Here is a 27,081-nt window from a genome sequence, read left to right as displayed (position 1 = left end):
CCCCTGGTCGCACCAAGTGGTCCCCTCGACCTCACAATCTTATCCATATCTATCCGAGACCAGTATGGATTGGGTAGCACCCACAAGTACGGTGCTACTAATTAATTGTGGACTGTATAGATTATATTAGTTTAACTGAATGAAGGGGGGGGGGGTAGGACACACATGGATACATCCGTCAAGGAAAACATTTGTACATAATCCCACTACTTACCAGATGTTCTCTGGTGGTCACTTGATGTAGCTGGATCACTCGTAACCTATCTAATTATAACATACCACCACTGGCCAGTCTAAGGTTGCTATAACTAGAAGGGTTACTTAACTGTGGGTGATTGATATTCCTCATTTCTTGATTCACCATCTCATTTTCGATGTCCTGCTACACCGACACGATTCTCATTCCAGCAGGACGAGGTATCCGCTGGTTTGTCCTGCTTTAGACGTCGTGACTCAAGGAGTTTCCCTTTCCTCGTCTCGTTAACAACGAGGTCTAGCGTGTTCACTCGGAGCAAACGACTTATTTCACTTCACATATTCTCTTAACTTAGCGTTATTATCATTAATTACATTACAATTCACAAGCCGATTTAACGTCTCATAACTATTATACAAATTAGAGGTCACTCCATTAAGATCTGAGACCGATGAGTGATGATTAATCCAAGGGTAATTTTCCCCAGGACACAGTCCATTGTGGCGCGTCAGTCACCCGCTCCTTCTCTTATCACACTTTTACCACTCTATTACTGTGGTCCCGTAAATCCCGTTCCCTCACTCTCCACCAGGAACAATTACGACACTTCTTATTATGAAATGAGGCCTATATTAATCCTTAGGCCACCGTGAACGTCAATTTCGTGGTTCCATGTTTTCTCAGCTTCCTCACCACCATTCAAACCAATACGCGCCCTTCCCTCCCGCACATCCGCGCATGCGCAAAGGGAACTCTTGGTTCTACTCTTATTTTCAAATACATTTTTGACCCATATAGACACATTAAACACCTATTAGGCACTATAGTTTCGGAAAATTAAAAAATTTTCCACACTGCGGCCGGGCGGAGGTCGTTGCTAGACGACTTACATAATGTGGAGTACAATTTTTTCCATCTTCACTGGCCACCCATATTTATTGAACTCTCAAAATGGACTAATTGGTGTTCCATTCTCTCAGGGGCATAAGCCTATGCTCCCTGGATTAAGTTATTGGGCATACTGGAATTTTGAGACTTTACCAATAACAAGTCTCTCAGTATCCCAAGTCAGCCCCAGCACATTACTGCATACAGGCACCAACTCCATGGCCATCTATATTTATTGATCCCTCAAAATGGACTAATTAGTGTTCCATTCTCTCAGGGGCATAAGCCTATGCTCCCTGGATTAATTTATTGGGCATACTGGAATTTTGAGACTTTAACAATAACAAGTCTCTCAGTATCCCAAGTCAGTCCCAGCACATTTCTTCATTATTTCATTAACCCCTTCACATATCCTCATTAGTTCCTCTTCAGTTGACGTCACACCCGGAAATTGTCCACATAAGATTATTTACCCAATTACTTCGCTCAGTGGACCGCCTGTGCACTTAAGGTGTGCATTTATCGTCGCCTGAAGTAAGAACAATTTATTATTTAACTGCTTATTAATTATATCATTATAAGCAGTCAACAATTTTGGTGTCTTGCTCAGTTCGCAGAGCTGGGTCCTTTAACTGTCCATACGCCATCCTATAATTAGTAGGTAATTCTGGACGGTCAAGCTTCCACGGAAGTCGCACCCAGTAATGTCCAGATTCACATTTAACATCCTTCAGGTATTGTTCCTGAGTAAAGGAATCATTTGGACTTTCCTCATTTACATTAATCCCTATGCTGTCCAGCTCCCACAAATTAGACTGGTTCAACATCATTCTCGATAGAAGAATACTTGTACTGGGTTGACCTTTCATGAGTAAGACACCATGACCGTATTCACTACTTCCTCTAGTCATTATTACTAGGCGGTAGTCTGCCATATATTACATGGCCCGTACCAGTGTTGAGGAGAGTGACACCGTATGGTTTTGGGTTTATGCCCTTTATCCTGAATTTTTACATCCAACACCGGCAAGGCTACCTCAGCTAGGCCATCATTATTGCCATTAGCTGCAACCTTTACATCAGTCACTGTAGTGTCAGGGTTATTAACATTATCATTATTGTCACCATTATTATAAGAATCACATACAACCCTGCACATAACTGTATGGTGCTTTCCCTTGTTGCATTGATAGCAACTGTTCAATTTGGTATGACAATCCTTTACATTATGATTGTCTAGACATCTGATAAATCTGTCAAGTTCTTTCATTCTTTCCACTTTAATGTCCCATGAATTACAGGCATTACAATTTTTAGTGAAATGAGTACCCTGGCAGAAGAGGCAGTCTCTCTTTTCCTTGCCTGACCTCTTATTAACCGGGTTACACTTACCGAGGTACTTATTCCTCTTACCTTGATGTGAGGAACCACTATTACTGATTCCTGACTTGATATGTGCCTATTTAACTCTTAACTATGATTATTACCACTGGGATTAATTTTCCCTTTTGAGACTTGACAGATACTTCAGCGTCATTATGTGTTATATCCTTAGAACTGTTTGGCTGGCTGGTCTGCAATTGAACAATTAATTCCTGCCGACCTAGTCTGATTTCCTCCAGACCGTACTATGGAGGTTTTGGCAAACCCACCCTTTGCATTAATAGGTTGATCAACTGCCTGGCTTACACCCTTTAATTTATTCAAAGCCTTACTTTTACAAGACAGTTTTTCTTCCAATTCGTAATGTTGATTAATTAAAACATTCATTTCCATTCTATCTGCACAATTCTCCAGCAGATCTCTTTCACAGTCTTTAAACCACAATTTGTACCAATCAAATCTACTCTCTAAAGCATCTAAATATAACTTTAATTCATTAGGGTTCACGGTTCTTTGATTCACTAAATCAAATGCCTTCGTCACATGGCTTTTAATAGCCTGTAATGATGCTTTCATTACTCTAAAATTCACGGACTTGTCAGCCACATTAACTCCATTAGATCCAGTCATGGTTAGAGAATTATTAATCACTGATTATACAACTTAAGTAGGCGCCTTATAAGAGTAATTCTTGCACTTTACTCTTGTATATATCCTAGCCACACATGTGCTAGCAATTAATTGGGCTAATTGTCATCCATCACACGATCGATTAAACTTGTGCACCCTACACCCACTTCCTTCAATCAGTCACTTAATTATTAAGTAATTAATTCAATTAATTTTTTCACTGATTGCATCCGGTTCGAAGGACCAACGGGCAGATATGGAAAATTTTCTAGGGTGCTTACCTGTATGTACCTCAACATTATATACATACCAGTAATCTCATTGGGAGACAATCATATTGTTTACCGTAGTCACCCCGTGTAGACATGTGAGAAAACTTAACCACCCCTGGTCGCACCAAGTGGTCCCCTCGACCTCACAATCTTATCCATATCTATCCGAGACCAGTATGGATTGGGTAGCACCCACAAGTACGGTGCTACTAATTAATTGTGGACTGTATAGATTATATTAGTTTAACTGAATGAAGGGGGGGGGGTAGGACACACATGGATACATCCGTCAAGGAAAACATTTGTACATAATCCCACTACTTACCAGATGTTCTCTGGTGGTCACTTGATGTAGCTGGATCACTCGTAACCTATCTAATTATAACATACCACCACTGGCCAGTCTAAGGTTGCTATAACTAGAAGGGTTACTTAACTGTGGGTGATTGATATTCCTCATTTCTTGATTCACCATCTCATTTTCGATGTCCTGCTACACCGACACGATTCTCATTCCAGCAGGACGAGGTATCCGCTGGTTTGTCCTGCTTTAGACATCGTGACTCAAGGAGTTTCCCTTTCCTCGTCTCGTTAACAATGAGGTCTAGCGTGTTCACTCGGAGCAAACGACTTATTTCACTTCACATATTCTCTTAACTTAGCGTTATTATCATTAATTACATTACAATTCACAAGCCGATTTAACGTCTCATAACTATTATACAAATTAGAGGTCACTCCATTAAGATCTGAGACCGATGAGTGATGATTAATCCAAGGGTAATTTTCCCCAGGACACAGTCCATTGTGGCGCGTCAGTCACCCGCTCCTTCTCTTATCACACTTTTACCACTCTATTACTGTGGTCCCGTAAATCCCGTTCCCTCACTCTCCACCAGGAACAATTACGACACTTCTTATTATGAAATGAGGCCTATATTAATCCTTAGGCCACCGTGAACGTCAATTTCGTGGTTCCATGTTTTCTCAGCTTCCTCACCACCATTCAAACCAATACGCGCCCTTCCCTCCCGCACATCCGCGCATGCGCAAAGGGAACTCTTGGTTCTACTCTTATTTTCAAATACATTTTTGACCCATATAGACACATTAAACACCTATTAGGCACTATAGTTTCGGAAAATTAAAAAATTTTCCACATATATATATATATATATATATATGCGTATATATATATATATATATTTTTTATTATCACACTGGCCGATTCCCACCAAGGCAGGGTGGCCCGAAAAAGAAAAACTTTCACCATCATTCACTCCATCACTGTCTTGCCAGAAGGGTGCTTTACACTACAGTTTTTAAACTGCAACATTAACACCCCTATATATATATATATATATATATATATATATATATATATATATATATATATATATATATATATATATATATATATATATATCATTTATTATTCTTAATATACAGTCCACAAATTTATATATTTACCAGCATTCCTGGTGTATGTATATTTCATTTATAATTAATAGGTCCAGAGCAACTTGTGGACATGACAGTGGTGGTTATCGAAGGGGGACATTTTTTGCGAACTAGGTGTCCCAAAGTCCTACTTGTCTATGTAACATTGATAAATAATAATTATCTTTGTTATGTACTGTTATGCACATAATGAGTTACATTAGCAGTAAAGGTCGAGAACCAAAACCTAGTCATTGTGGTAGTCTACAAGCCTCCGGATGCAACATCCCAGCAATTCCAGGAACAGCTGTTAAAAATTGACCACTGTCTGGAAAATCTTCCTGCTCCTGCACCCAACATCTTGCTCCTGGGGGATTTCAACTTAAGGCACCTAAAATGGAGGAATATAGCAAATAATATTATTGCAGTAATAACAGCAGGATGTTATTACTCACACGAGCTTTTAAATCTCTGCACAAAATTCAATTTAAACCAGCAAATAATAGAGCCTACTAGACTGGAGAATACACTAGACCTCATCTTCACTAACAATGATGATCTGATAAGAAACGTCACAATATCAAAAACAATATACTCAGATCACAACATAATTGAGGTTCAGACATGTATGCGCGGAGCCCCAGACCGACATAATGAGATTAGTCACGAGGGAGCATTCACCAAATTCAACTTCAATAACAAAAACATAAAGTGGGACCAAGTAAACCAAGTCCTAACCGATATAAGCTGGGAAGATATACTAAGCAACACAGACCCCAGCTTATGCCTAGAACAGATTAACTTGGTGGCACTCGATGTATGCACAAGGCTTATTCCTCTAAGAAAAAGGAGGAGTAGATGTAAAATAGAAAGAGACAGGCGCTCTCTTTACGGGCGACGGAAAAGAATAACAGCAGCTAAAAGAGGTCAATATATCTGAAATGCGTAGGGAGACACTGGTCAGAGAAATAGCAAGCATCGAACTTAAGCTAAAGGAGTCTTATAGGAGTCAGGAATCGCGGGAAGAACTAAAAGCCATAAATGAAATCAAAAGAAACCCAAAGTATTTCTTCTCCTATGCCAAATCAAAGTCGAGAACAATGTCCAGTATTGGGCCCCTACTTAAACAAGATGGGTCATACACAGATGACAGCAAGGAAATGAGTGAGCTACTCAAGTCCCAATATGACTCAGTTTTTAGCAAGCCGCTAACCAGACTGAGAGTCGAAGATCAAAATGAATTTTTTATGAGAGAGCCACAGAATTTGGTTAACACAAGCCTATCCGATGTTATCCTGACGCCAAATGACTTCGAACAGGCGATAAATGACATGCCCATGCACTCTGCCCCAGGGCCAGACTCATGGAACTCCGTGTTCATCAAGAACTGCAAGAAGCCCCTATCACAAGCCTTTTCCATCCTATGGAGAGGAAGCATGGACACGGGGGTCGTCCCACAGTTACTAAAAACAACAGACATAGCCCCACTCCACAAAGGGGGCAGTAAAGTAGCAGCAAAGAACTACAGACCGATAGCGTTAACATCCCATATCATAAAAATCTTTGAAAGGGTCCTAAGAAGCAAGATCACCACCCATCTAGAAACCCATCAGTTACACAACCCAGGGCAACATGGGTTTAGAACAGGTCGCTCCTGTCTGTCTCAACTATTGGATCACTACGACAAGGTCCTAGATGCACTAGAAGACAAAAGGAATGAAGATGTAATATATACAGACTTTGCAAAAGCCTTCGACAAGTGTGACCATGGCGTAATAGCGCACAAAATGCGTGCTAAAGGAATAACAGGAAAAGTCAGTCGATGGATCTATAATTTCCTCACTAACAGAACACAGAGAGTAGTCGTCAACAGAGTAAAGTCCGAGGCAGCTACGGTGAAAAGCTCTGTTCCACAAGGCACAGTACTCGCTCCCATCTTGTTCCTCATCCTCATATCCGACATAGACAAGGATGTCAGCCACAGCATCGTGTCTTCCTTTGCAGATGACACACGAATCTGCATGACAGTGTCTTCCATTGCAGACACTGCAAGGCTCCAGGCGGACATCAACCAAATCTTTCAGTGGGCTGCAGAAAACAATATGAAATTCAACGATGAGAAATTTCAATTACTCAGATATGGTAAACACGAGAAAATTAAATCTTCATCAGAGTACAAAACAAATTCTGGCCACAAAATAGAGCGAAACACCAACGTCAAAGACCTGGGAGTGATCATGTCGGAGGATCTCACCTTCAAGGACCATAACATTGTATCAATCGCATCTGCTAGAAAAATGACAGGATGGATAATGAGAACCTTCAAAACTAGGGAGGCCAAGCCCATGATGACACTCTTCAGGTCACTTGTTCTATCTAGGCTGGAATATTGCTGCACACTAACAACACCTTTCAAGGCAGGTGAAATTGCTGACCTAGAAAATGTACAGAGAACCTTCATGGCGCGCATAACGGAGATAAAACACCTAAATTACTGGGAGCGCTTGAGGTTCCTAAACCTGTATTCCCTGGAACGCAGGCGGGAGAGATACATGATTATATACACCTGGAAAATCCTAGAGGGACTAGTACCGAACTTGCACACGAAAATCACTCACTACGAAAGCAAAAGACTTGGCAGACGATGCAACATCCCCCCAATGAAAAGCAGGGGTGTCACTAGCACGTTAAGAGATCATACAATAAGTGTCAGGGGCCCGAGACTGTTCAACTACCTCCCAGCATACATAAGGGGGATTACCAACAGACCCCTGGCAGTCTTCAAGCTGGCACTGGACAAGCACCTAAAGTCGGTTCCTGACCAGCCGGGCTGTGGCTCGTACGTTGGTTTGCGTGCAGCCAGCAGTAACAGCCTGGTTGATCAGGCTCTGATCCACCATGAGGCCTGGTCACAGACCGGGTCGCGGGGGCGTTGACCCCCGGAACTCTCTCTAGGTAAACTCCAGTACATCCTTCAGAGTACATCCTTCAGAGTACATCCTTCAGAGTACATCCTTCAGAGTACATCCTTCAGAGTACATCCTTCAGAGTACATCCTTCAGAGTACATCCTTCAGAGTACATCCTTCAGAGTACGTCCAGAATCCGTCCACTCCACACCCTTATTGTTTTATTAATAAATATGCATAACAACACCTGTTAAATAAGAAATTGATCACACTTATTTATTTATTTATTATTGTTTGGACATGATACATGGTTGTACATTATTATTATAATCAAGGGGGAAGCGCTAAACCCGTAGGATTATACAGCGCCTGGGGGGGGATGTGGAAGGCATTCAGGCTTAATTCGGGGAACTGGAGCACAGATCCAATTCCCTAAATCAAGAGCCCCTCACCAACATCAAGGAACCTTCCCTGAGGGGACATGGTTGTACAAAGAAATATAGTGAGATAAGATTTCATTCGGATTTTTAACCCCGGAGGGTTAGCCACCCAGGATAACCCAAGAAAGTCAGTGCGTCATCGAGGACTGTCTAACTTATTTCCATTGGAGTCCTTAATCTTGTCCCCCAGGATGCGACACACACCAGTCGACTAACACCCAGGTACCTATTTGCTGCTAGGTGAACAGGTGTAAGGAAACGTGTCGAAATGTTTCCACCCGCCGGGAATCGAACCCGGGCCCTCCGTGTGTGAAGCGGGAGCTTTAGCCACCAGGCCACCGGGCGTACATGGTTGGGTGTACATGTCAAAAAGCCCCTTGTATGCAGAGCATTATGGGCAGGCTGAAAATTAACTTAAGATTAACTAAGCAATGATATATTCAGTGGTAAAATTACAGTAAATAAATTAAAACATGAAGTACAAATGAGTATTTCAGATAAGAAGCTTTATAGGTGTACAAATTTGTAGCACAATAATTTATAATATAATCGTAAAGAACATTAATCATAATCGTGCACCGCATGCTACTGACTTTCTTTTGTGTCTAACAATATTTTATTACATGTAAAATACATTTTCTGTGTATTGCATAAAAACAATTAAATTTGAATTTGAATTTAATATCATGAATGAAGATGCCTGGCAACTGTTGTTGTGATGACGTCACGCGCTATGACGTCACAGCAATTAGCACTCAGAAATGAAGGGAATTTTTTTTTTTTTTTTATGCGAAGCGGTCTCTGTTGCTCATATTCTCATATATCTCACCTCTGTGTACGTTTTAACCAACAGTTTGGCAATGGAAGGCAAATTAAATTCGGAAGTGATTCGGGTAGCGGTTACGAGGTCATTTAACTCCGCCACCGCCCTCAGCGACAGTTGAATACCTAGCTGGTTATTACTTAATTTATACTCATCAGGGGGGAGGTGCCTTGATGTTGGTGTGTGTGGGGGGGGGCTTTTTGATATAGGGAACCGGACCTGTCCTTCCCTTTCCTTGGATTAAGCCTGAGTGCCTCTCCGGTGCTGTAATGACCCCCACGGGTTTAGCGCTTCCCCTAAATGTCACAGAAATAACATTATTTCATTTAATGAGGGTACTTATAAAGATTTACGATTCTCTTATAAATAAATATTCCCCCTCTTCAAATGCGTTCACTCCCGGCTATAATACTCTTTTAGTAATAATAATAATAAGAATTATAACAAAAATTATATGCCTTGTTTAACAATTTTATGAACACGTAAAATATCCCGTGTGTGTAAATTTAATTATTTTGCCAGTTTATGTGTTAATTTTACCCCTACATTTAAAAATATATTAGCGGTTAGTGTCACCGTGAAATATTACTCGCGGAGGAGACGACGCACACGGAAGGTAATGGTCTTCGTATTCTTTATTTTTACATGAATTTCCCCGCTGCCACTTGTGTTTGAGCGGTGATGTTGCCCCCAGTGTCACACCCAGAGGTAGAGCTTCCATGCCTGGGGTTTAGATCGGTGGTGGAGGTTGGATAGGGAAGAAATAAGGCGAGAAGACTGGATTGTAGGGAGGGTAATACAAAGAGACGCTGCGTGGGTCCCACCATCATGGCGCAGTCTTGTTAGTGCCTGCTGCCTTGATCATCATCCAGGGCCCTTGATACTAGCAGTTAACCTGCATTGATGATGCTCTTGATACTAGCAGTTAACCTGCATTGATGCTCCAGGGCCCTTGATACTAGCAGTTAACGTGCATTGATGCTCCAGGGCCCTTGATACCAGGAGTTAACGTTGATGCTCCAGGGCCCCTGATACCAGGAGTTAACGTGCATTGATGCTCCAGGGCCCTTGATACCAGGAGTTAACCTGCATTGGTGATGCTCTTGATACTGGGAGTTAACCTGCATTGATGCTCCAGGCCTTTGATACCAGTTAACATGCATTGATGCTCCAGGGCTCTGAATACCAGTTTAATCTGCGTTGGTGATGCTCCAGGGCCCTTGATGCCAGTTCCTGCATTAATTCTCCAGGGCTCTTGATACCAAAAGTACTAACTTGCATTGGTTCTCTTGATACTAGGAGTTAACCTACATTGATGCTCTTGATACTAGGAGTTAACCTGCATTGATGCTCCAGGCCCTTGATACCAGTATACCCGCATTGATGATGCTCCAGGGTCATTGATGCTAGGAGTTTAAGCATTAATGCTCCAGGGTCCTTGATACCAGGAGTTAACCATTGGTGATGCTCCAGGGCCCTTGATACCAGGAGTTAGCTTGCATTGTTCTTGATACTAGAAGTTAACCTGCATTGGTGTTCTTGATACTAGGAGTTAACCTGCATTTGTGATGCTCCAGGTCCTTGATGCCAGTTATCCATTGATGTTCCAGGGCCCTTGATACCAGGAGTTAACCTGCATTGATTCTTCAGAACCCTTGATACTGGTTAATCTGCATTAATAATGCACTAGGGCCCTTAATACCAGGAGTTAACCATTGGTGATGTTCCAGGGCTCTTGATACCAGGAGTTACCTGATTTATGATGCTCTAAGTCCCTTATACAAGGAGTTGCCTGCCTTTATTTTCCAGGGCCCTTGGTACCAGGAGTTACATGCTTTGTTGTTATAGGGCCCTTGACATCAGGAGTTACCTTCCTCAGTGTTCCAGTGCTTTTGATACCAAGAGTTGTACACCTTGATGTTGATCCACGGGCTCTTGACATGAGTTTATTTTTGTTCCAGGGCTTTTGATCACTTGCATTGATACCAGAATTTATATTGATATTACAGGGTTCTCAATATTAGGTGTTACCTTTATCTGGGGTCTTGATACCAGGGATTACATTGAGGACTTGATATCAGTTGCCTACTTTGATGCTCCGGGGCTCTTGATATGTATTGCCTTATTGTCTCGGCTTTCGATACCAGGACTTGCCTGTATTGTTAATCCAGGGCTCTTGATACCAGAAGTTGCCTGCCTTGATGCTCCACGTCTCTTATTACCAGCAGTTTCTTGCATTGTTACTCCAGAACTTGACAGAGGGAGTTACTCGGCTTGATGCTCCAGGGATCCTGATACCAGTGCTGTGTTGTGTTAATGTTCCAGGGCTCTTAATACCAGAACTTAACCTGCCTTAGTAGTCCATTTCTCTTTATATGAGCTACATGCCTTGATGGTCAAGGGCTCATAATACCAGGAGCTACCTGCTTTGATTACAGTGCAAGGCTCATGATACAGGGAGGCACCTGCTTTGATGGTCCATGATTTGATACCAGGGTTACCTGCCTTGATGGTCCAGTGCTCTTGATCCCAGGGATTGTGTTTGGGGAGTCTTGATGGTCAGGGATTGTGTTGTCTGGGAGATATTTTGATGGTCCAGGCAGTCTCCTCGAGGAGCTACCTGCCTTGATGCTGCTCAAGGATTCTTGATGTTGGATTGTTTCAGGGAGTTAGCTGCCTTTATGCCAGTCCAGGGCTCCTGATCCAAAGGATTGTCTCATCAGGGAGGTGTCTGGTTTTAGGGGGTGTCTCCTTAAGGAGCTGCCTGCTTTGATGCTGGTCCATGGCTCTTGATTGCAGGGATTGTCTTATCAGTGGTACCTTGATGTTTGAAAGTTCTTGACCCTCAGAGATTGTCTTGTCAGGGAGGTACTTTAATGCTGATCAAGAGCTCTTGATCCCAAATATTGTCATAGAGCTCCCATGATGCTCTTCAGGGTCTCTTGAATGTAAGGATTGTCTCAAAGTACACTGAAGTGCCTCAAAGGCTCTTGATCCTTAGGATTGTAGCCCCCTCTCCCTCCCACATTCAGATCAAGCCTAGATTGCCTCACAGTCCCCAAGTGCCATGTAACTCCTATGGGTTTAGTACCTCCCCATGAATAGGACTCATTCTTCAAGTGGTTTATGTGCATCTCATCAGTTCGATTCAGTGAGGTTCACCAGTAATGTTCCAGCCTGGGTCCTGTTCAGGGTGCATCTCTGATGCTGATACCCCTTGAGGGGGAGGCTCTTGATTCAAGGAATTTGACTTGCCCTTCCTCTCCTGTGAATTTGATTGCCTCTTATTGACCTTGGCACTGTATGACCTTTAGGGGTTTAGTGTTCTCACATCATTACAATAATGTATAAGCTCATAAAGGCTCTTAATCAGAGGAAATGCAGGTACCCTCCTCTTTCTTAGAGACATCATGATTAATAAGATGAGAATGAAGAAACACTGCAGCAGGCCTACTGGCCCATGCTATGCAGGTTCAACTCTCGACCACCCAGGCCCACTCATATACTCATCAAACCTATATATTGAAGGTGCTTGAAATTCTTGTCAGTGACGCTACAGGGAAGTTTATCTACGACTCTTGCTTAACCAGCACTTCCTTATATCCTTTCTAAATCTAAATTTGTTCAAGTTGAATCCATTGCTTTGAGCCCTGTCTTGACTAGCTGTTTTCAACACCATTAGCATTGTATTCCTATTATTATATTTCTGTTTTCCATTTGTGCACCTCAAACCTATCCTAATTTTGTCTTTCCAGAGTGTACATATTTAGTGCATTCAGCCTGTCTTTGTAGGAAAAGTTTCTACAAAGATAGGCTGGGTTACTTCCTATTCTTCAGGTGCTGTATGACCCTTGCCAGTCATATAACATCCTGATGTGTATTGACTTTAGTGATTACTTTAATCCCTCTTTTATTTTTTTTGAGGATTAAAGTGCTTTTGATTGGTGGTAGTTCATTGATTTTGCAGCCTTAATGACCCCTGTGTAATTGATAGGCTTTAAATCTAGCCAACCAACCCACAATGATTGATGCTGTTATAGGCTCGTTCAAGTCATTTTCAGATTCTGTTACTGCTGCTGCTCGTTTAACTACATCATCTGAGCCATAAGAGAGCCTACATAGCAGTGCTGAAATGAGTATAATGGAGTATGAAGTGGGTTGGGCTGTTACATAAGCTATAGTGATCTTTGCATGGTGCCTGTAACATTGGTGAGATCATTGTAAACAGAAGGCTGTTCTCTGGGTGTGTTCAAAATCATTATTAACAGTATTGAACCTTGGGTCTTATTTATAATTTGAATATTATACTATGAATGTGTACAAGTACTTACTAGCATGTAAATACCAAGACATTTATTGAAGGTGTTTAGCCACTGATGGTCTTTTTTAACCTAATGAAAAAGCCATTGATGGTGGAAAATTTCCTTTAATAAATGTCTTGGATGTGCACATGTTTTATTTCTACTGTGAATGTGTGGAGGTACAAGGGCTTCAAAAAACAGTTCAGGTTGTAAATAGAATCTGCTTGGTTTCCATTCAACAAGCTATTAGAAAGTAATTGTAATTTTTTTAGCGCCTCTAATGAATTTGAATCATAAAATGGTTTGAGGCTGTTTTTGAGAACACAAGAATGGAGGAGCCCTGCAGTAAGTTTACTGGCTCATGCTAGGCAGGTGCTGCTCTCGCCCACTCATTTCCACTTGGATTTGTCTGATCTGTTTAGCTGCTTTGGAGTGTTTCACTTGGCTCTAATTATTGCCGGACCAGTGTTTTCCTATGCCCTTTCTAAAGAAATTTATTCAGTTTAAAATTATTGCTGCGAGCTTTGTTGGTTAGATGTTTTTAACACCTTTACTTTTGTTTATTTCTGTTTTCCATTTGCCCAGTTCAGTCATGTTGCTACTAATTCTTCCCCTAGGTAGAGAGTGCAAGTTCAGGGCTTTTAACATGTCATGAGATAATAAAAACTGTTGATGTAAGGAATTAACTTAAAATTCATTATATGTTGTCAGATGCATCCTTCTCTGTGTATTCTCCAGAGTATCTACAGTATATCCATTCTGTATTATGAAGAAAAGTTTATACTATCCTGTGATCAAAGTGAGGCATTGCTAGTGATATGTTGAGTTGTACTACTGTATAACTTCTGCACACTTGTTACTTACCATGTACTTTGTTACATGAAGCCAAGAAGTATTATATTTAATACAGACACTTACGCACTGTTGACATCAGAGATCTCGTAACCACAATTCCTAAGTTTTCCTATTCATTTCATTAAGTTTCTCTATCACTGTATTTAATTTGTAAGTTCATGGTTATTTCCTTTTCAGGAGGATTAGAATTCTGTGTTTGTCCACATTGAACTGCATCTGCCACTTTTCTGACCACATAGTCTATCCAACTTATCCTGGCATTCTCTGATTTTTTTTTTTCCTCAGCTTATTCGTTAGCCTTTCTTTCTGATTGCAAACTTATGTTACAATGCTGTTGATGCAGATTGTAAACAAATGGCCCTCTTCTGACTTGTGGAATGCTGTTTGTGGCAAGCTCTCATTCTGAGTTTTCCCCATTTGTTATGTACTATTGCTTCTCTGTCAACCATGCCTTAATCAACAAGAGAATTTCACTGCAAAAACAATGTGTTGTACTTTCTTCATAAGCCTTCTGTGTGGAATTCTTATCAAAATGTTTACTGAAGTCTACATATAAATGTTATACTCATCATGGTTAATCCCCTTAAATACTGTGGTAAAAGAAAAAAAATCAGCAAATTTATAAGGCAAGAATGATCCTTTCTCAAACTGTTTAGATTCAATGATCAAATTTTGACTATCAAAGTGACTTTTCTTCCATTTTGTAAATAGGTTAGGGTGCCAAGTGCTAAGCTCTGCTAGAATTGTCAGTTCATCTATCATCTTGTGATCACTCTCCTTCCACCAAAGTGCTAACTGGCTATATTTCAGACTCCATATTGCTCTGACATGCTTACTTAATTTCTGCTGCTGCAATTTAAGATTTTTTGTTTTTGTTTTGTGACTGATTTCCTGCATCACCTGTATTCCCAATTCCCCTTTCCTCATACTTACAGCTGATGTTCTACCTTGACAAACCCCCCTGTCATTCCCTACCCCAATCTTTCATCTCCCATGAAGTTCTGAATAACCATTTTGGTCTTTATATAATTATATAATTTATTTTCCATGACTATATTAATGTACGGTAAAGAGGTATGCATTACATCAGCTTCCTTTCACACTTCTGGCACACTGTTCTGTTATAACAATTCATTAGCAACATTGGTTTACTAGGTTCTTCTTTACTTGTGTCGAGATCCCTTGCAAACACTCCATCAGGGCTCAATGACTTGTTTGATTATATTTTCTATTGCTTTTGTGTCTAATTATTTTGTTGGATTTCATGTTTCTTTGCCATTAGCAGTAAGCTGACATGAATTACTTTTAAGTGGACTTATTCTTTCCCTTATTCTTAGACTTCTTGAAAAGGTATTTTTGCTTTCTGTTTATTCACCGTGGGGTTAATACTCTTTGATCACGTTTTTCTAGGAGGCATATAATAGATGTTTTGGGGCAACTTAAACAAGGCTCCGGAAAATATATTGGCAACTTTCTTCAGTACTGTTCGTCCGGCTTTCGTGCAATAATCCTGTGTCAAATTACACCTGCCAAAACAAGCTGGAACCTTACCTGCATTATCTTTATTTTTGTGTTTCCAGGAAATATTAATTTTTATGATTGCATTTTCTTAGCTATTCATTGTTAGTGTCTTTTTCTTTCAGAATTGGGTCAAACCGTTTATCTTTGTAGTTGGTTCTGCTACAGTCTGTTTTAAAAAGCAGTCGTAGACTCTAGGAAATCATAAGATTTATTTTCTGTCAGAATACAGACAGTTTGCTGAATATGAATTGTCCATCAAATCTTCATTAGCATGTTTAGAACTGGTTACAGTTTTGTTCCAAAGAGTCTGTATTATACCATACCTATGATAAGCTTTTTATTTCCTTCAAGAAATAGCAGTAAAATAGATTGTGACTGCTCCTTCAGCTTTGCTTTCTCTGTTATAGTTACAAGTTTTGCAGCTCCTGAAGGTACTACTGTATTTCCAATGACATACTCGCCTTGATTAGCCTTTTGGCTAATCACTGGTATCCAGTGCTTGATTGTACCTATTTGCTCTTGAAACTGCATATGGTTTTAGCCTTTTGACTCTTCATTTATGTTGTACCATAGCTCAGTTGGTAGCGCACTCAGTTCACACATTGAGTGTTTGTGGTTTGATCCCTGGTATGGGTGGAAACATTGATATGTTTCCTTATGATGCCTGCTGTCCCTGTTCACCTAGCAGTGAACTGGTGTGGGTTGCATCCTGGGGACAAAATGAACCTAAGTTGCCCGGAATGCTCTGCATAACCAGGGGCTTTCTTCATAGTATGTCATTGATGTCAGCTACATTTGTACAAGTTGTAACATGTACTTGTAGAAATATAGATTTTTATTATTATTCCAGTTACTTGCCACCCTGAGACTAAAACTTGCTGTATTTCCAAATATTCCTGTGGCTTCTTTGCATCTAGTGTCTGTCTGTGTCCCCCTGGCACCCCTCTCCATATGTCTCCATGATCATGATTGCCTGGTCCTCATTCCTTCTAGTGTTGTAAGGTTACGAGTAAGATACTTTCAACAGTTTAGTGTCTTTATTGCCGAGATCTTTTGCTAGCTCAGCAAGCTTCTTCAATCTAAATCAAGAAGAAACAATAGAAGTAGTGAAGATGTAGATATGATGTGATCAGCCCCCTCAGCCTTCAGTAGTAAGTTTGAGGTGATTAGTCTCAGCCTTGCTGTGTGTGAAGTTCCATAGCTTCAATAAATGTGAAGCTGAGGCATGAGAAAGCAACATTTTATACTGCCAGAGGTGAGTTGTGGAAGTGAGGATTCCATTCAGCTCTATAGCTTTGAATTCATTGAAGCTATAGAGCTGAACACACTAAGGTTGAGGGACTGGCCACCTAAGTCTTGACTTCTCCAGGCTGAGTGACTGATTTCCTCATATCTACGTCTCCACTACTGTTGTGTCTACAGTGGAGCCCCACTTATACGGCAGGTTAGGTCCCAGGCCACTGCCGGAAAGCAGACATCGCGGGAAAGCAGAACGCCATTTGTTTCCACACAAATGTCAGATAATAAGTCTACACTATGTATTATATATTAAGTTAGCAATAGAACAATGATTAAAAAACAATAAAAAGTAAAAGACACACACACAGTACACTCATTACTTACCTCAGAATATTTGTAGTCTTAATGTAGGGTGAGAAGTGAGTAGTGTTTATTGTAAGAAGTTAGGTGTGGTAGGTTGAATAGTGTTTTAAGTATCGTAACCCCCTCTGGCAACCCCACCCACACATTAAATACTAGGCATTTAAAGTTCCCTAGAGTGATAAAATGCATATACAGTACACTCATTACTTACCTTTAAATATTTGTAGTCTTAAATGTGGGGGGAGAAGTGAGTAAATGAGATTAAACAAATAAACGAGAGAGAGAGGGAATGAGTACATGAGAGAAGACAGCGCGAATTATGTAAACAAACCAGCCGGACACATTGGTTATAGTTCACTCTGCAAGCCGACTAGAAAAAACATCTCATAATTTATGTTAATTTATTGTACTGTGGGTATATTTATCATGTTTATATATTATGTAGCATGTTTATTATATAATTTTGAAAAAAAATATCATAGCTGGATTAATGGAAATGTCTATATTAACGTAATATACAACATTTAATGCATCCAAGAGATTATTATATGTATATGGCATTGAGTAGAAAGACTCTTAGTGATTTCAATGTGTACCTGCATGCCAGCAGTGTGTAAGTATGTTTAGGTACAGGTACACATAAGTATAATTATCAAAGTATATATAAAATATGCAGTAACTTTAAAACACTTGAAATTCTGGAAAATTTCCAGGCATAATAGAGAGATGTGCTCATGGAGAATGTAAACATACTGGGTGGGGTGTGTCATATTTGAAAAACCACTTGCCGTATAGCAAATTTTGGCCATACATAATTTGAAGTCGCTGTATTAGCAGAACGCTGTAAAGCGGGGCTCTACTGTATTTCAAATGAAGAAACCGGCTGAGCAGGCAAAGAGTCTTGTCAGTAAGGATACCAAACTCTGGCATATGCCTTACTCAGCTACTTGTTGGTATTGCAGACTATTAACATAATGTTGCTAAGTTATGTTCATTTAGTGTCTTGTCATTTTTTTTTTTTCTCTGATACTAATCTTGTTGCAGATCTTTGGATTTTTTTCTTGTTTCTTTATACTGTATGCTTGATTAGATGTGGCTTTTATGCTGGCACTCTCATACTCCAGAATGGGCTTAATGTAAGTTGTGGGGATGGTTGGAAATTACTGAATGTGTGTGACTTTCAATTTTGGTGTGTAATCTACCTCTTTAATAATTGAACATTTTTTTTATTACCTTTTCTGGAAGTTTCACTTACAGTTCATGGAAAAAAGAGAGGAGACAACCCTGCAGCTGGTCCTTAGCTTCTGCCTTTGCTATTATCTGCAGTGCACCAAGCAGGTGAAATCAGCAGACCTGCATATTCCTGATGTAGCTGCTCCACATGAGGTTGCTACCATGGCTGCTCCGTTGCTACTGTTAAAGCTGATGCTGTTTGTTGCTGCTCTTTCAGCAGAAGCTGTGTATTGTTGGTCTTGAAAATAGTCTTTGCTGCTGCTGCTGCTGCTGCTGCTGCTGTTGCCAACATTGATGCCAAAACTGCTGCTGCTGAAGAAGTCTGCTGCTGCAACTGGGGAAAACTACCTGTCTACTGCTCTTGATGAACTTCCCCCATCTGGTTGTGTATATTTTTTTGACACAAGTCCATGCAAGGTTCAGATGGAGACACCTGGAGGTTAGGGGGGTCTTTTAAGAGGTTGGTTAAAAAAAAAAAATCCCAATTTTACATATGTATACACAGTACATATTGTAAGTTCTATATTACTTCTTAGTAGGTCTTGCCCTTAAGTCCTCAGCATACTTTGAATGCAAGGCTCAATAAACATACTGCTCCCAGGAATGATATACTTAAAAGCCCATTTTAACTTACTGTCGATGTTTAAAAATAGTTCGAACTAAGGACAATGTAAGACATTTTGTTGATGGTAACAAAAATTATGCATTATAATGCCTTAATTATTTCTTCTCTTTTATTTGAAGGTTCACTTTCAGCCAATGATTTTAGCTTTCTCAAGAAGATGCATTGTTACTCTAAGTTTTTAGCACATTTGGATCAGATGTATTTTCCTTTCTTATATTTCTGGCAAATTTTTGAAAGCTCTATATTCTATTGGCTTGTAGTTGTTTCGATCATAATTCTTAAATGTGTTTTAGAACATTTGTATTCTTCCTGGGTTGCAGTAAAAACAGACATAGCTTTGGTGTTGCAAAATGGTGTTACCTCTATAGAGGCCCCCCTTCATCTCCATGGGCTTGTCATTTTCAGATGAATTGGTGATGTGCAGTGTGTGGGGAGAGGTTTACCTATACATAGTTGTTTTCCTGGGCTTGTCCACAGTGATAGCAAGTGTGGCTAAGTTGGTCATCCCTCTGCTTCCAGCGCAATGGCCACTAAACAAGTACCGAAAGGAGAGGAGCAGAAGAAGGTGCCAGTAACTGCTCCTGTTCTTAAAACAGAGAAGGAACTAATAACAGTAGATAAAGATCATAAAAAGGACGATAAGGCTGCTTCGAAGGGGGGCAATGTGCAGAAAGATCCCAAGAAAACTGGAAAGGATGTGAAAAAAGCAGACTCCAATCAAAGAAGTGATCGCAATCGTCCGAGAGAGAAGAGCCGGAGCAGAGAAAGGGGACGGCATGGCCGTGATGATAAGTCTGGTCATCGAGGGGAGGAGAGGGAGGTTTGTCGCAACTTCCTTCACAACCGCTGTGATCGTGGAGCTCTTTGCAAATTCTACCATCCTAGGTCATCGAGCAGCTCCCGTTCAGGTCCAGACGATCCCAATCGAAAGAAAAGTCCTGTACGTGCCCCAGGTGAAGAGGGTGGAGGCAAAGTTATATGCCGTGACTTTATCCGCAACATGTGCAAGCGTGGTGATGATTGTCGATTTTACCATCCTCCATCTGAGTCTGGCAGTAAAAAACAGCGTAGTTCCTGGCTCACCTTCTGCCATGACTTCCAAAATGGACACTGTTCTCGCAATGACTGCAGGTTAGTGTCAGCCGGTGACAGATGTTACTGTACATGCATATCATAGGATTTTTTTCAGATATTGATATAATTATCATATCAAGTTTATTTTTATATGTACTGTAGTTAGAATTAGTCTTTTAATAAAACATATTTACAGGTGTGTAAAATTGTGTATGGATTATTTCCAGCATACATTATATATAAGTTTTAAGTGTTTTCACAGAATATTTTTTTTTTATCCCGTTGGCATTTACCCTTGTAAGTGTGAGAAATAACTTCCCGCTTTAATATAGCACATACCATAATGGAAATATTTTTTAATATTTTGAAGGGAGATGGGTTTCTATAATTCTGCTGCTGCTGCGTGCAAGCTCCTTGGTTGTTGGATACTTTATACATACATCTGTTGTTGAAAAGTGCATAATGATTTATAGATTTAATTTAATTTTTTTTTTTGTTCTTCAGTTACAAAAAATAATTATTTTTGTATTGTTACTACAGTATATTCTCTATGCTAAAACAACACTAAAAAGGAACTATCATCAGGAAATTTCCTTTTGTATTATTTGCCAACTCTGGAGAGTACTGTTAACTGCTTTTCTATCTAATCATCATATGAAGACATACTTCTGTCAGAATTCCAGAGAAAATCTTTTAAGTAATTCAGAAAGCCATTTTACTGCCTTTTGCATTAAAGAAAATATATACTAATGCAGTTACAAAGGTCAGAATAAAAAACTGAGTGTATTCTTGCCTAAATACTGGAAGAAAAGATATAGTATTGTACTAAGGCAGTTGTAGTTTATATCAAATACTAAATGGTTGAATGTTCTGAGTGACAGAAGGACTAGCCAATGCTCTCATATTTAGACTGCAGAAGAATTGCTTCCAGTATGAATGTGCTGTACTCTCTTATTTTTGGGTGGTGACCATTTTTTGGTTGTAGGAATTAACAGCGCAGTACTGTATGTACTTCAACTTGTATTAGCCATTATATTTCTGAGTGCTGCTAATCTTATATATATATATATATATATATATATATATATATATATATATATATATATATATATATATATATATATATATATATATTATAATTTTTTTATTTTTATTTTTTTTTTTTTTTCTTCAACAAGTCGGTCGTCTCCCACCGAGGCAGGGTGACCCAAAAAAAAAAAAGAAAGAAAATCCCCAAAAAGAAAATACTTTCATCATCATTCAACACTTTCACCACACTCACACATTATCACTGCTTTTGCAGAGGTGCTCAGAATATAACAGTTTAGAAGCATATACGTATAGAGATACACAACATATCCCTCCAAACTGCCAATATCCCAAACCCCTCCTTTAAAGTGCAGGCATTGTACTTCCCATTTCCAGGACTCAAGTCCGACTATATGAAAATAACCGGTTTCCCTGAATCCCTTCACTAAATATTACCCTGTTCACACTCCAACAGATCGTCAGGTCCCAAGTATCATTCGTCTCCATTCACTCCTATCTAACACGCTCATGCACGCTTGCTGGAAGTCCAAGCCCCTCACCCACAAAACCTCCTTTACCCCCTCTTTCCAACCCTTTCGAGGACGACCCCTACCCCTCTTTCCTTCCCCTATAGATTTATATGCTTTCCATGTCATTCTACTTTGATCCATTCTCTCTAAATGACCAAACCACCTCAACAACCCCTCTTCTGCCCTCTGACTAATGCTTTTATTAACTCCACACCTCCTAATTTCCACACTCCAAATTTTCTGCATAATATTTACACCACACATTGCCCTTAGACAGGACATCTCCACTGCCTCCAACCGTCTCCTCGCTGCTGCATTTACCACCCAAGCTTCACATCCATATAAGAGTGTTGGTACTACTATACTTTCATACATTCCCTTCTTTGCCTCCATAGATAACGTTTTTTGACTCCACATATACCTCAACGCACCACTCACCTTTTTTCCCTCATCAATTCTATGATTAACCTCATCCTTCATAAATCCATCCGCCGACACGTCAACTCCCAAGTATCTGAAAACATTCACTTCTTCCATACTCCTCCTCCCCAATTTGATATCCAATTTATCTTTATCTAAATCATTTGATACCCTCATCACCTTACTCTTTTCTATGTTCACTTTCAACTTTCTACCTTTACACACATTCTCAAACTCATCCACTAACCTTTGCAATTTTTCTTTAGAATCTCCCATAAGCACAGTATCATCAGCAAAAAGTAACTGTGTCAATTCCCATTTTAAATTTGATTCCCCATAATTTAATCCCACCCCTCTCCCGAACACCCTAGCATTTACTTCTTTTACAACCCCATCTATAAATATATTAAACAACCATGGTGACATTACACATCCCTGTCTAAGACCTACTTTTACCGGGAAGTATTCTCCCTCTCTTCTACACACCCTAACCTGAGCCTCACTATCCTCATAAAAGCTCTTTACAGCATTTAGTAACTTACCACCTATTCCATATACTTGCAACATCTGCCACATTGCTCCTCTATCCACTCTATCATATGCCTTTTCTAAATCCATAAATGCAATAAAAACTTCCCTACCTTTATCTAAATACTGTTCACATATATGCTTCAATGTAAACACTTGATCTACACATCCCCTACCCACTCTGAAACCTCCTTGCTCGTCCGCAATTCTACATTCTGTCTTACCTCTAATTCTTTCAATTATAACCCTACCGTATACTTTTCCTGGTATACTCAGTAAACTTATTCCTCTATAATTTTTACAATCTCTTTTGTCCCCTTTCCCTTTATATAAAGGGACTATACATGCTCTCTGCCAATCCCTAGGTACCTTCCCCTCTTTCATACATTTATTAAACAAAAGTACCAACCACTCCAACACTATATCCCCCCCTGCTTTTAACATTTCTGTCATGATCCCATCAGTTCCAGCTGCTTTACCCCCTTTCATTCTACGTAATGCCTCACGTACCTCCACCACACTTACATTCTGCTCTTCTTCACTCCTAAAAAATGGTATACCTCCCTGGCCAGTGCATGAAATTACTGCCTCCCTTTCTTCCTTAACATTTAAAAGTTCCTCAAAATATTCTCGCCATCTACCTAATACCTCCCTCTCCCCATCTACTAACTCCCCTACTCTGTTTTTAACTGACAAATCCATACTTTCCCTAGGCTTTCTTAACTTGTTTAACTCCCTCCAAAATTTTTTCTTATTTTCATTAAAATTTCTTGACAGTGCCTCTCCCACTCTTTCATCTGCTCTCCTTTTGCACTCTCTCACCACTCTCTTCACCTTTCTTTTACTCTCCATATACTCTGCTCTTCTTATAACACTTCTGCTTTGTAAAAACCTCTCGTAAGCTGCCTTTTTCTCTTTTATCACACCCTTTACTTCATCATTCCACCAATCACTCCTCTTTCCTCCTGCCCCCACCCTCCTATAACCACAAACTTCTGCCCCACATTCTAATACTGCATTTTTAAAACTATTCCAACCCTCTTCAACCCCCCCACCACTCATCTTTGCACTAGCCCACCTTTCTGCCAATAGTCGCTTATATCTCGCCCGAGCTTCCTCCTCCCTTAGTTTATACACTTTCACCTCCCTCTTACTTGTTGTTGCCACCTTCCTCTTTTCCTATCTACCTCTTACTCTAACTGTAGCTACAACTAAATAATGATCCGATATATCAGTTGCCCCTCTATAAACATGTACATCCTGGAGCCTACCCATCAACCTTTTATCCACCAATACATAATCTAACAAACTACTTTCATTACGTGCTACATCATACCTTGTATATTTATTTATCCTCTTTTTCATAAAATATGTATTACTTATTACCAAATTTCTTTCTACACATAGCTCAATTAAAGGCTCCCCATTTACATTTACCCCTGGCACCCCAAAATTACCTACTACTCCCTCCATAACATTTTTACCCACTTTAGCATTGAAATCCCCAACCACCATTACTCTCACACTTGATTCAAAACTCCCCACGCATTCACTCAACATTTCCCAGAATCTCTCTCTCTCCTCTACACTTCTCTCTTCTCCAGGTGCATACACGCTTACTATAACCCACTTTTCACATCCAATCTTTATTTTACTCCACACACACACACACACACACACACACACACACACACACACACACACACACACACACACACACACACACACACACACACACACACACACACAGATATATATATATATATATATATATATATATATATATATATATATATATATATATATATATATATATATATATATATATATATATAAGAAGAAGAAAATTGTCAAAGTGGGAAGTCTGAATGTGCGTGGATGTTGTGCAGATGATAAGAAAGAGATGATTGTGGATGTTATGAATGAGAAGAAGCTGGATGTCCTGGCTTTAAGTGAAACAAAGCTGAAGGGGGTGGGAGAGTTTCAGTGGAGAGGAATAAATGGGATTAGGTCAGGGGTTTCAAATAGAGTTAGAGCTAAAGAAGGAGTAGCAATAATGTTGAAGGATAAGCTATGGCAGGAAAAGAGGGACTATAAATGTATTAATTCAAGGATTATGTGGAGTAAAATAAAGATTGGATGTGAAAAGTGGGTTATAATAAGCGTGTATGCACCTGGAGAAGAGAGAAGTGTAGAGGAGAGAGAGAGATTTTGGGAAATGTTGAGTGAATGCGTGGGGAGTTTTGAATCAAGTGTGAGAGTAATGGTGGTTGGGGATTTTAATGCTAAAGTGGGTAAAAATGTTATGGAGGGAGTAGTAGGTAAATTTGGGGTGCCAGGGGTAAATGTAAATGGGGAGCCTTTAATTGAGCTATGTGTAGAAAGAAATTTGGTAATAAGTAATACATATTTTATGAAAAAGAGGATAAATAAATATACAAGGTATGATGTAGCACGTAATGAAAGTAGTTTATTAGATTATGTATTGGTGGATAAAAGGTTGATGGGTAGGCTCCAGGATGTACATGTTTATAGAGGGGCAACTGATATATCGGATCATTATTTAGTTGTAGCTACAGTTAGAGTAAGAGGTAGATGGGAAAAGAGGAAGGTGGCAACAACAAGTAAGAGGGAGGTGAAAGTGTATAAACTAAGGGAGGAGGAAGTTCGGGTGAGATATAAGCGACTATTGGCAGAAAGGTGGGCTAGTGCAAAGATGAGTAGTGGGGGGGTTGAAGAGGGTTGGAATAGTTTTAAAAATGCAGTATTAGAATGTGGGGCAGAAGTTTGTGGTTATAGGAGGGTGGGGGCAGGAGGAAAGAGGAGTGATTGGTGGAATGATGAAGTAAAGGGTGTGATAAAAGAGAAAAAGGTAGCTTATGAGAGGTTTTTACAAAGCAGAAGTGTTATAAGAAGAGCAGAGTATATGGAGAGTAAAAGAAAGGTAAAGAGAGTGGTGAGAGAGTGCAAAAGGAGAGCAGATGATAGAGTGGGAGAGGCACTGTCAAGAAATTTTAATGAAAATAAGAAAAAATTTTGGAGTGAGTTAAACAAGTTAAGAAAGCCTAGGGAAAATATGGATTTGTCAGTTAAAAACAGAGTAGGGGAGTTAGTAGATGGGGAGATGGAGGTATTGGGTAGATGGCGAGAATATTTTGAGGAACTTTTAAATGTTAAGGAAGAAACAGAGGCAGTAATTTCATGCACTGGTCAGGGAGGTATACCATCTTTTAGGAGTGAAGAAGAGCAGAATGTAAGTGTGGGGGAGGTACGTGAGGCATTACGTAAAATGAAAGGGGGTAAAGCAGCTGGAACTGATGGGATCATGACAGAAATGTTAAAAGCAGGGGGGGATATAGTGTTGGAGTGGTTGGTACTTTTGTTTAATAAATGTATGAAAGAGGGGAAGGTACCTAGGGATTGGCAGAGAGCATGTATAGTCCCTTTATATAAAGGGAAAGGGGACAAAAGAGACTGTAAAAATTATAGAGGAATAAGCTTACTGAGTATACCAGGAAAAGTGTACGGTAGGGTTATAATTGAAAGAATTAGAGGTAAGACAGAATGTAGGATTGCGGATGAGCAAGGAGGTTTTAGAGTGGGTAGGGGATGTGTAGATCAGGTGTTTACATTGAAGCATATATGTGAACAGTATTTAGATAAAGATAGGGAAGTTTTTATTGCATTTATGGATTTAGAAAAGGCATATGATAGAGTGGATAGAGGAGCAATGTGGCAGATGTTGCAAGTATATGGAATAGGTGGTAAGTTATTAAATGCTGTAAAGAGTTTTTATGAGGATAGTGAGGCTCAGGTTAGGGTGTGTAGAAGAGAGGGAGACTACTTCCCGGTAAAAGTAGGTCTTAGACAGGGATGTGTAATGTCACCATGGTTGTTTAATATATTTATAGATGGGGTTGTAAAGGAAGTAAATGCTAGGGTGTTTGGGAGAGGGGTGGGATTAAATTATGGGGAATCAAATTCAAAATGGGAATTGACACAGTTACTTTTTGCTGATGATACTGTGCTTATGGGAGATTCTAAAGAAAAATTGCAAAGGTTAGTGGATGAGTTTGGGAATGTGTGTAAAGGTAGAAAGTTGAAAGTGAACATAGAAAAGAGTAAGGTGATGAGGGTGTCAAATGATTTAGATAAAGAAAAATTGGATATCAAATTGGGGAGGAGGAGTATGGAAGAAGTGAATGTTTTCAGATACTTGGGAGTTGACGTGTCGGCGGATGGATTTATGAAGGATGAGGTTAATCATAGAATTGATGAGGGAAAAAAGGTGAGTGGTGCGTTGAGGTATATGTGGAGTCAAAAAACGTTATCTATGGAGGCAAAGAAGGGAATGTATGAAAGTATAGTAGTACCAACACTCTT

General features: G+C 39.8%; 1 protein-coding gene across 4 annotated transcripts; it reads left to right on the top strand.

Moving 5' to 3' along the window:
- Positions 1-9,436: 9,436 nt before the first annotated feature.
- On the top strand, positions 9,437-20,309 carry LOC138851537 (uncharacterized). Of its 4 annotated transcripts, none has more exons than XM_070080748.1 (2): positions 9,437-9,596; positions 19,637-20,309. In XM_070080748.1, exon 2 carries the CDS (start codon positions 19,641-19,643, stop codon positions 20,292-20,294), a length of 654 nt encoding a protein of 217 aa, XP_069936849.1. In that variant the 5' UTR covers positions 9,437-9,596; positions 19,637-19,640; the 3' UTR covers positions 20,295-20,309. The 4 variants fall into 4 exon arrangements, with proteins under 4 accessions (XP_069936849.1, XP_069936850.1, XP_069936851.1 ...); XM_070080749.1 differs by having other exon boundaries at positions 9,476-9,596; positions 19,595-20,309; XM_070080750.1 differs by having other exon boundaries at positions 9,560-9,596; positions 19,523-20,309.
- Positions 20,310-27,081: the final 6,772 nt, after the last annotated feature.

This window comes from Cherax quadricarinatus, unplaced genomic scaffold (genome assembly GCF_038502225.1).
Source record: "Cherax quadricarinatus isolate ZL_2023a unplaced genomic scaffold, ASM3850222v1 Contig910, whole genome shotgun sequence".
Lineage (NCBI taxonomy): Eukaryota > Metazoa > Arthropoda > Malacostraca > Decapoda > Parastacidae > Cherax > Cherax quadricarinatus.
Note: the sequence above shows the minus strand (reverse complement) of the source record. Positions and strands in the feature narration are given on the sequence as shown.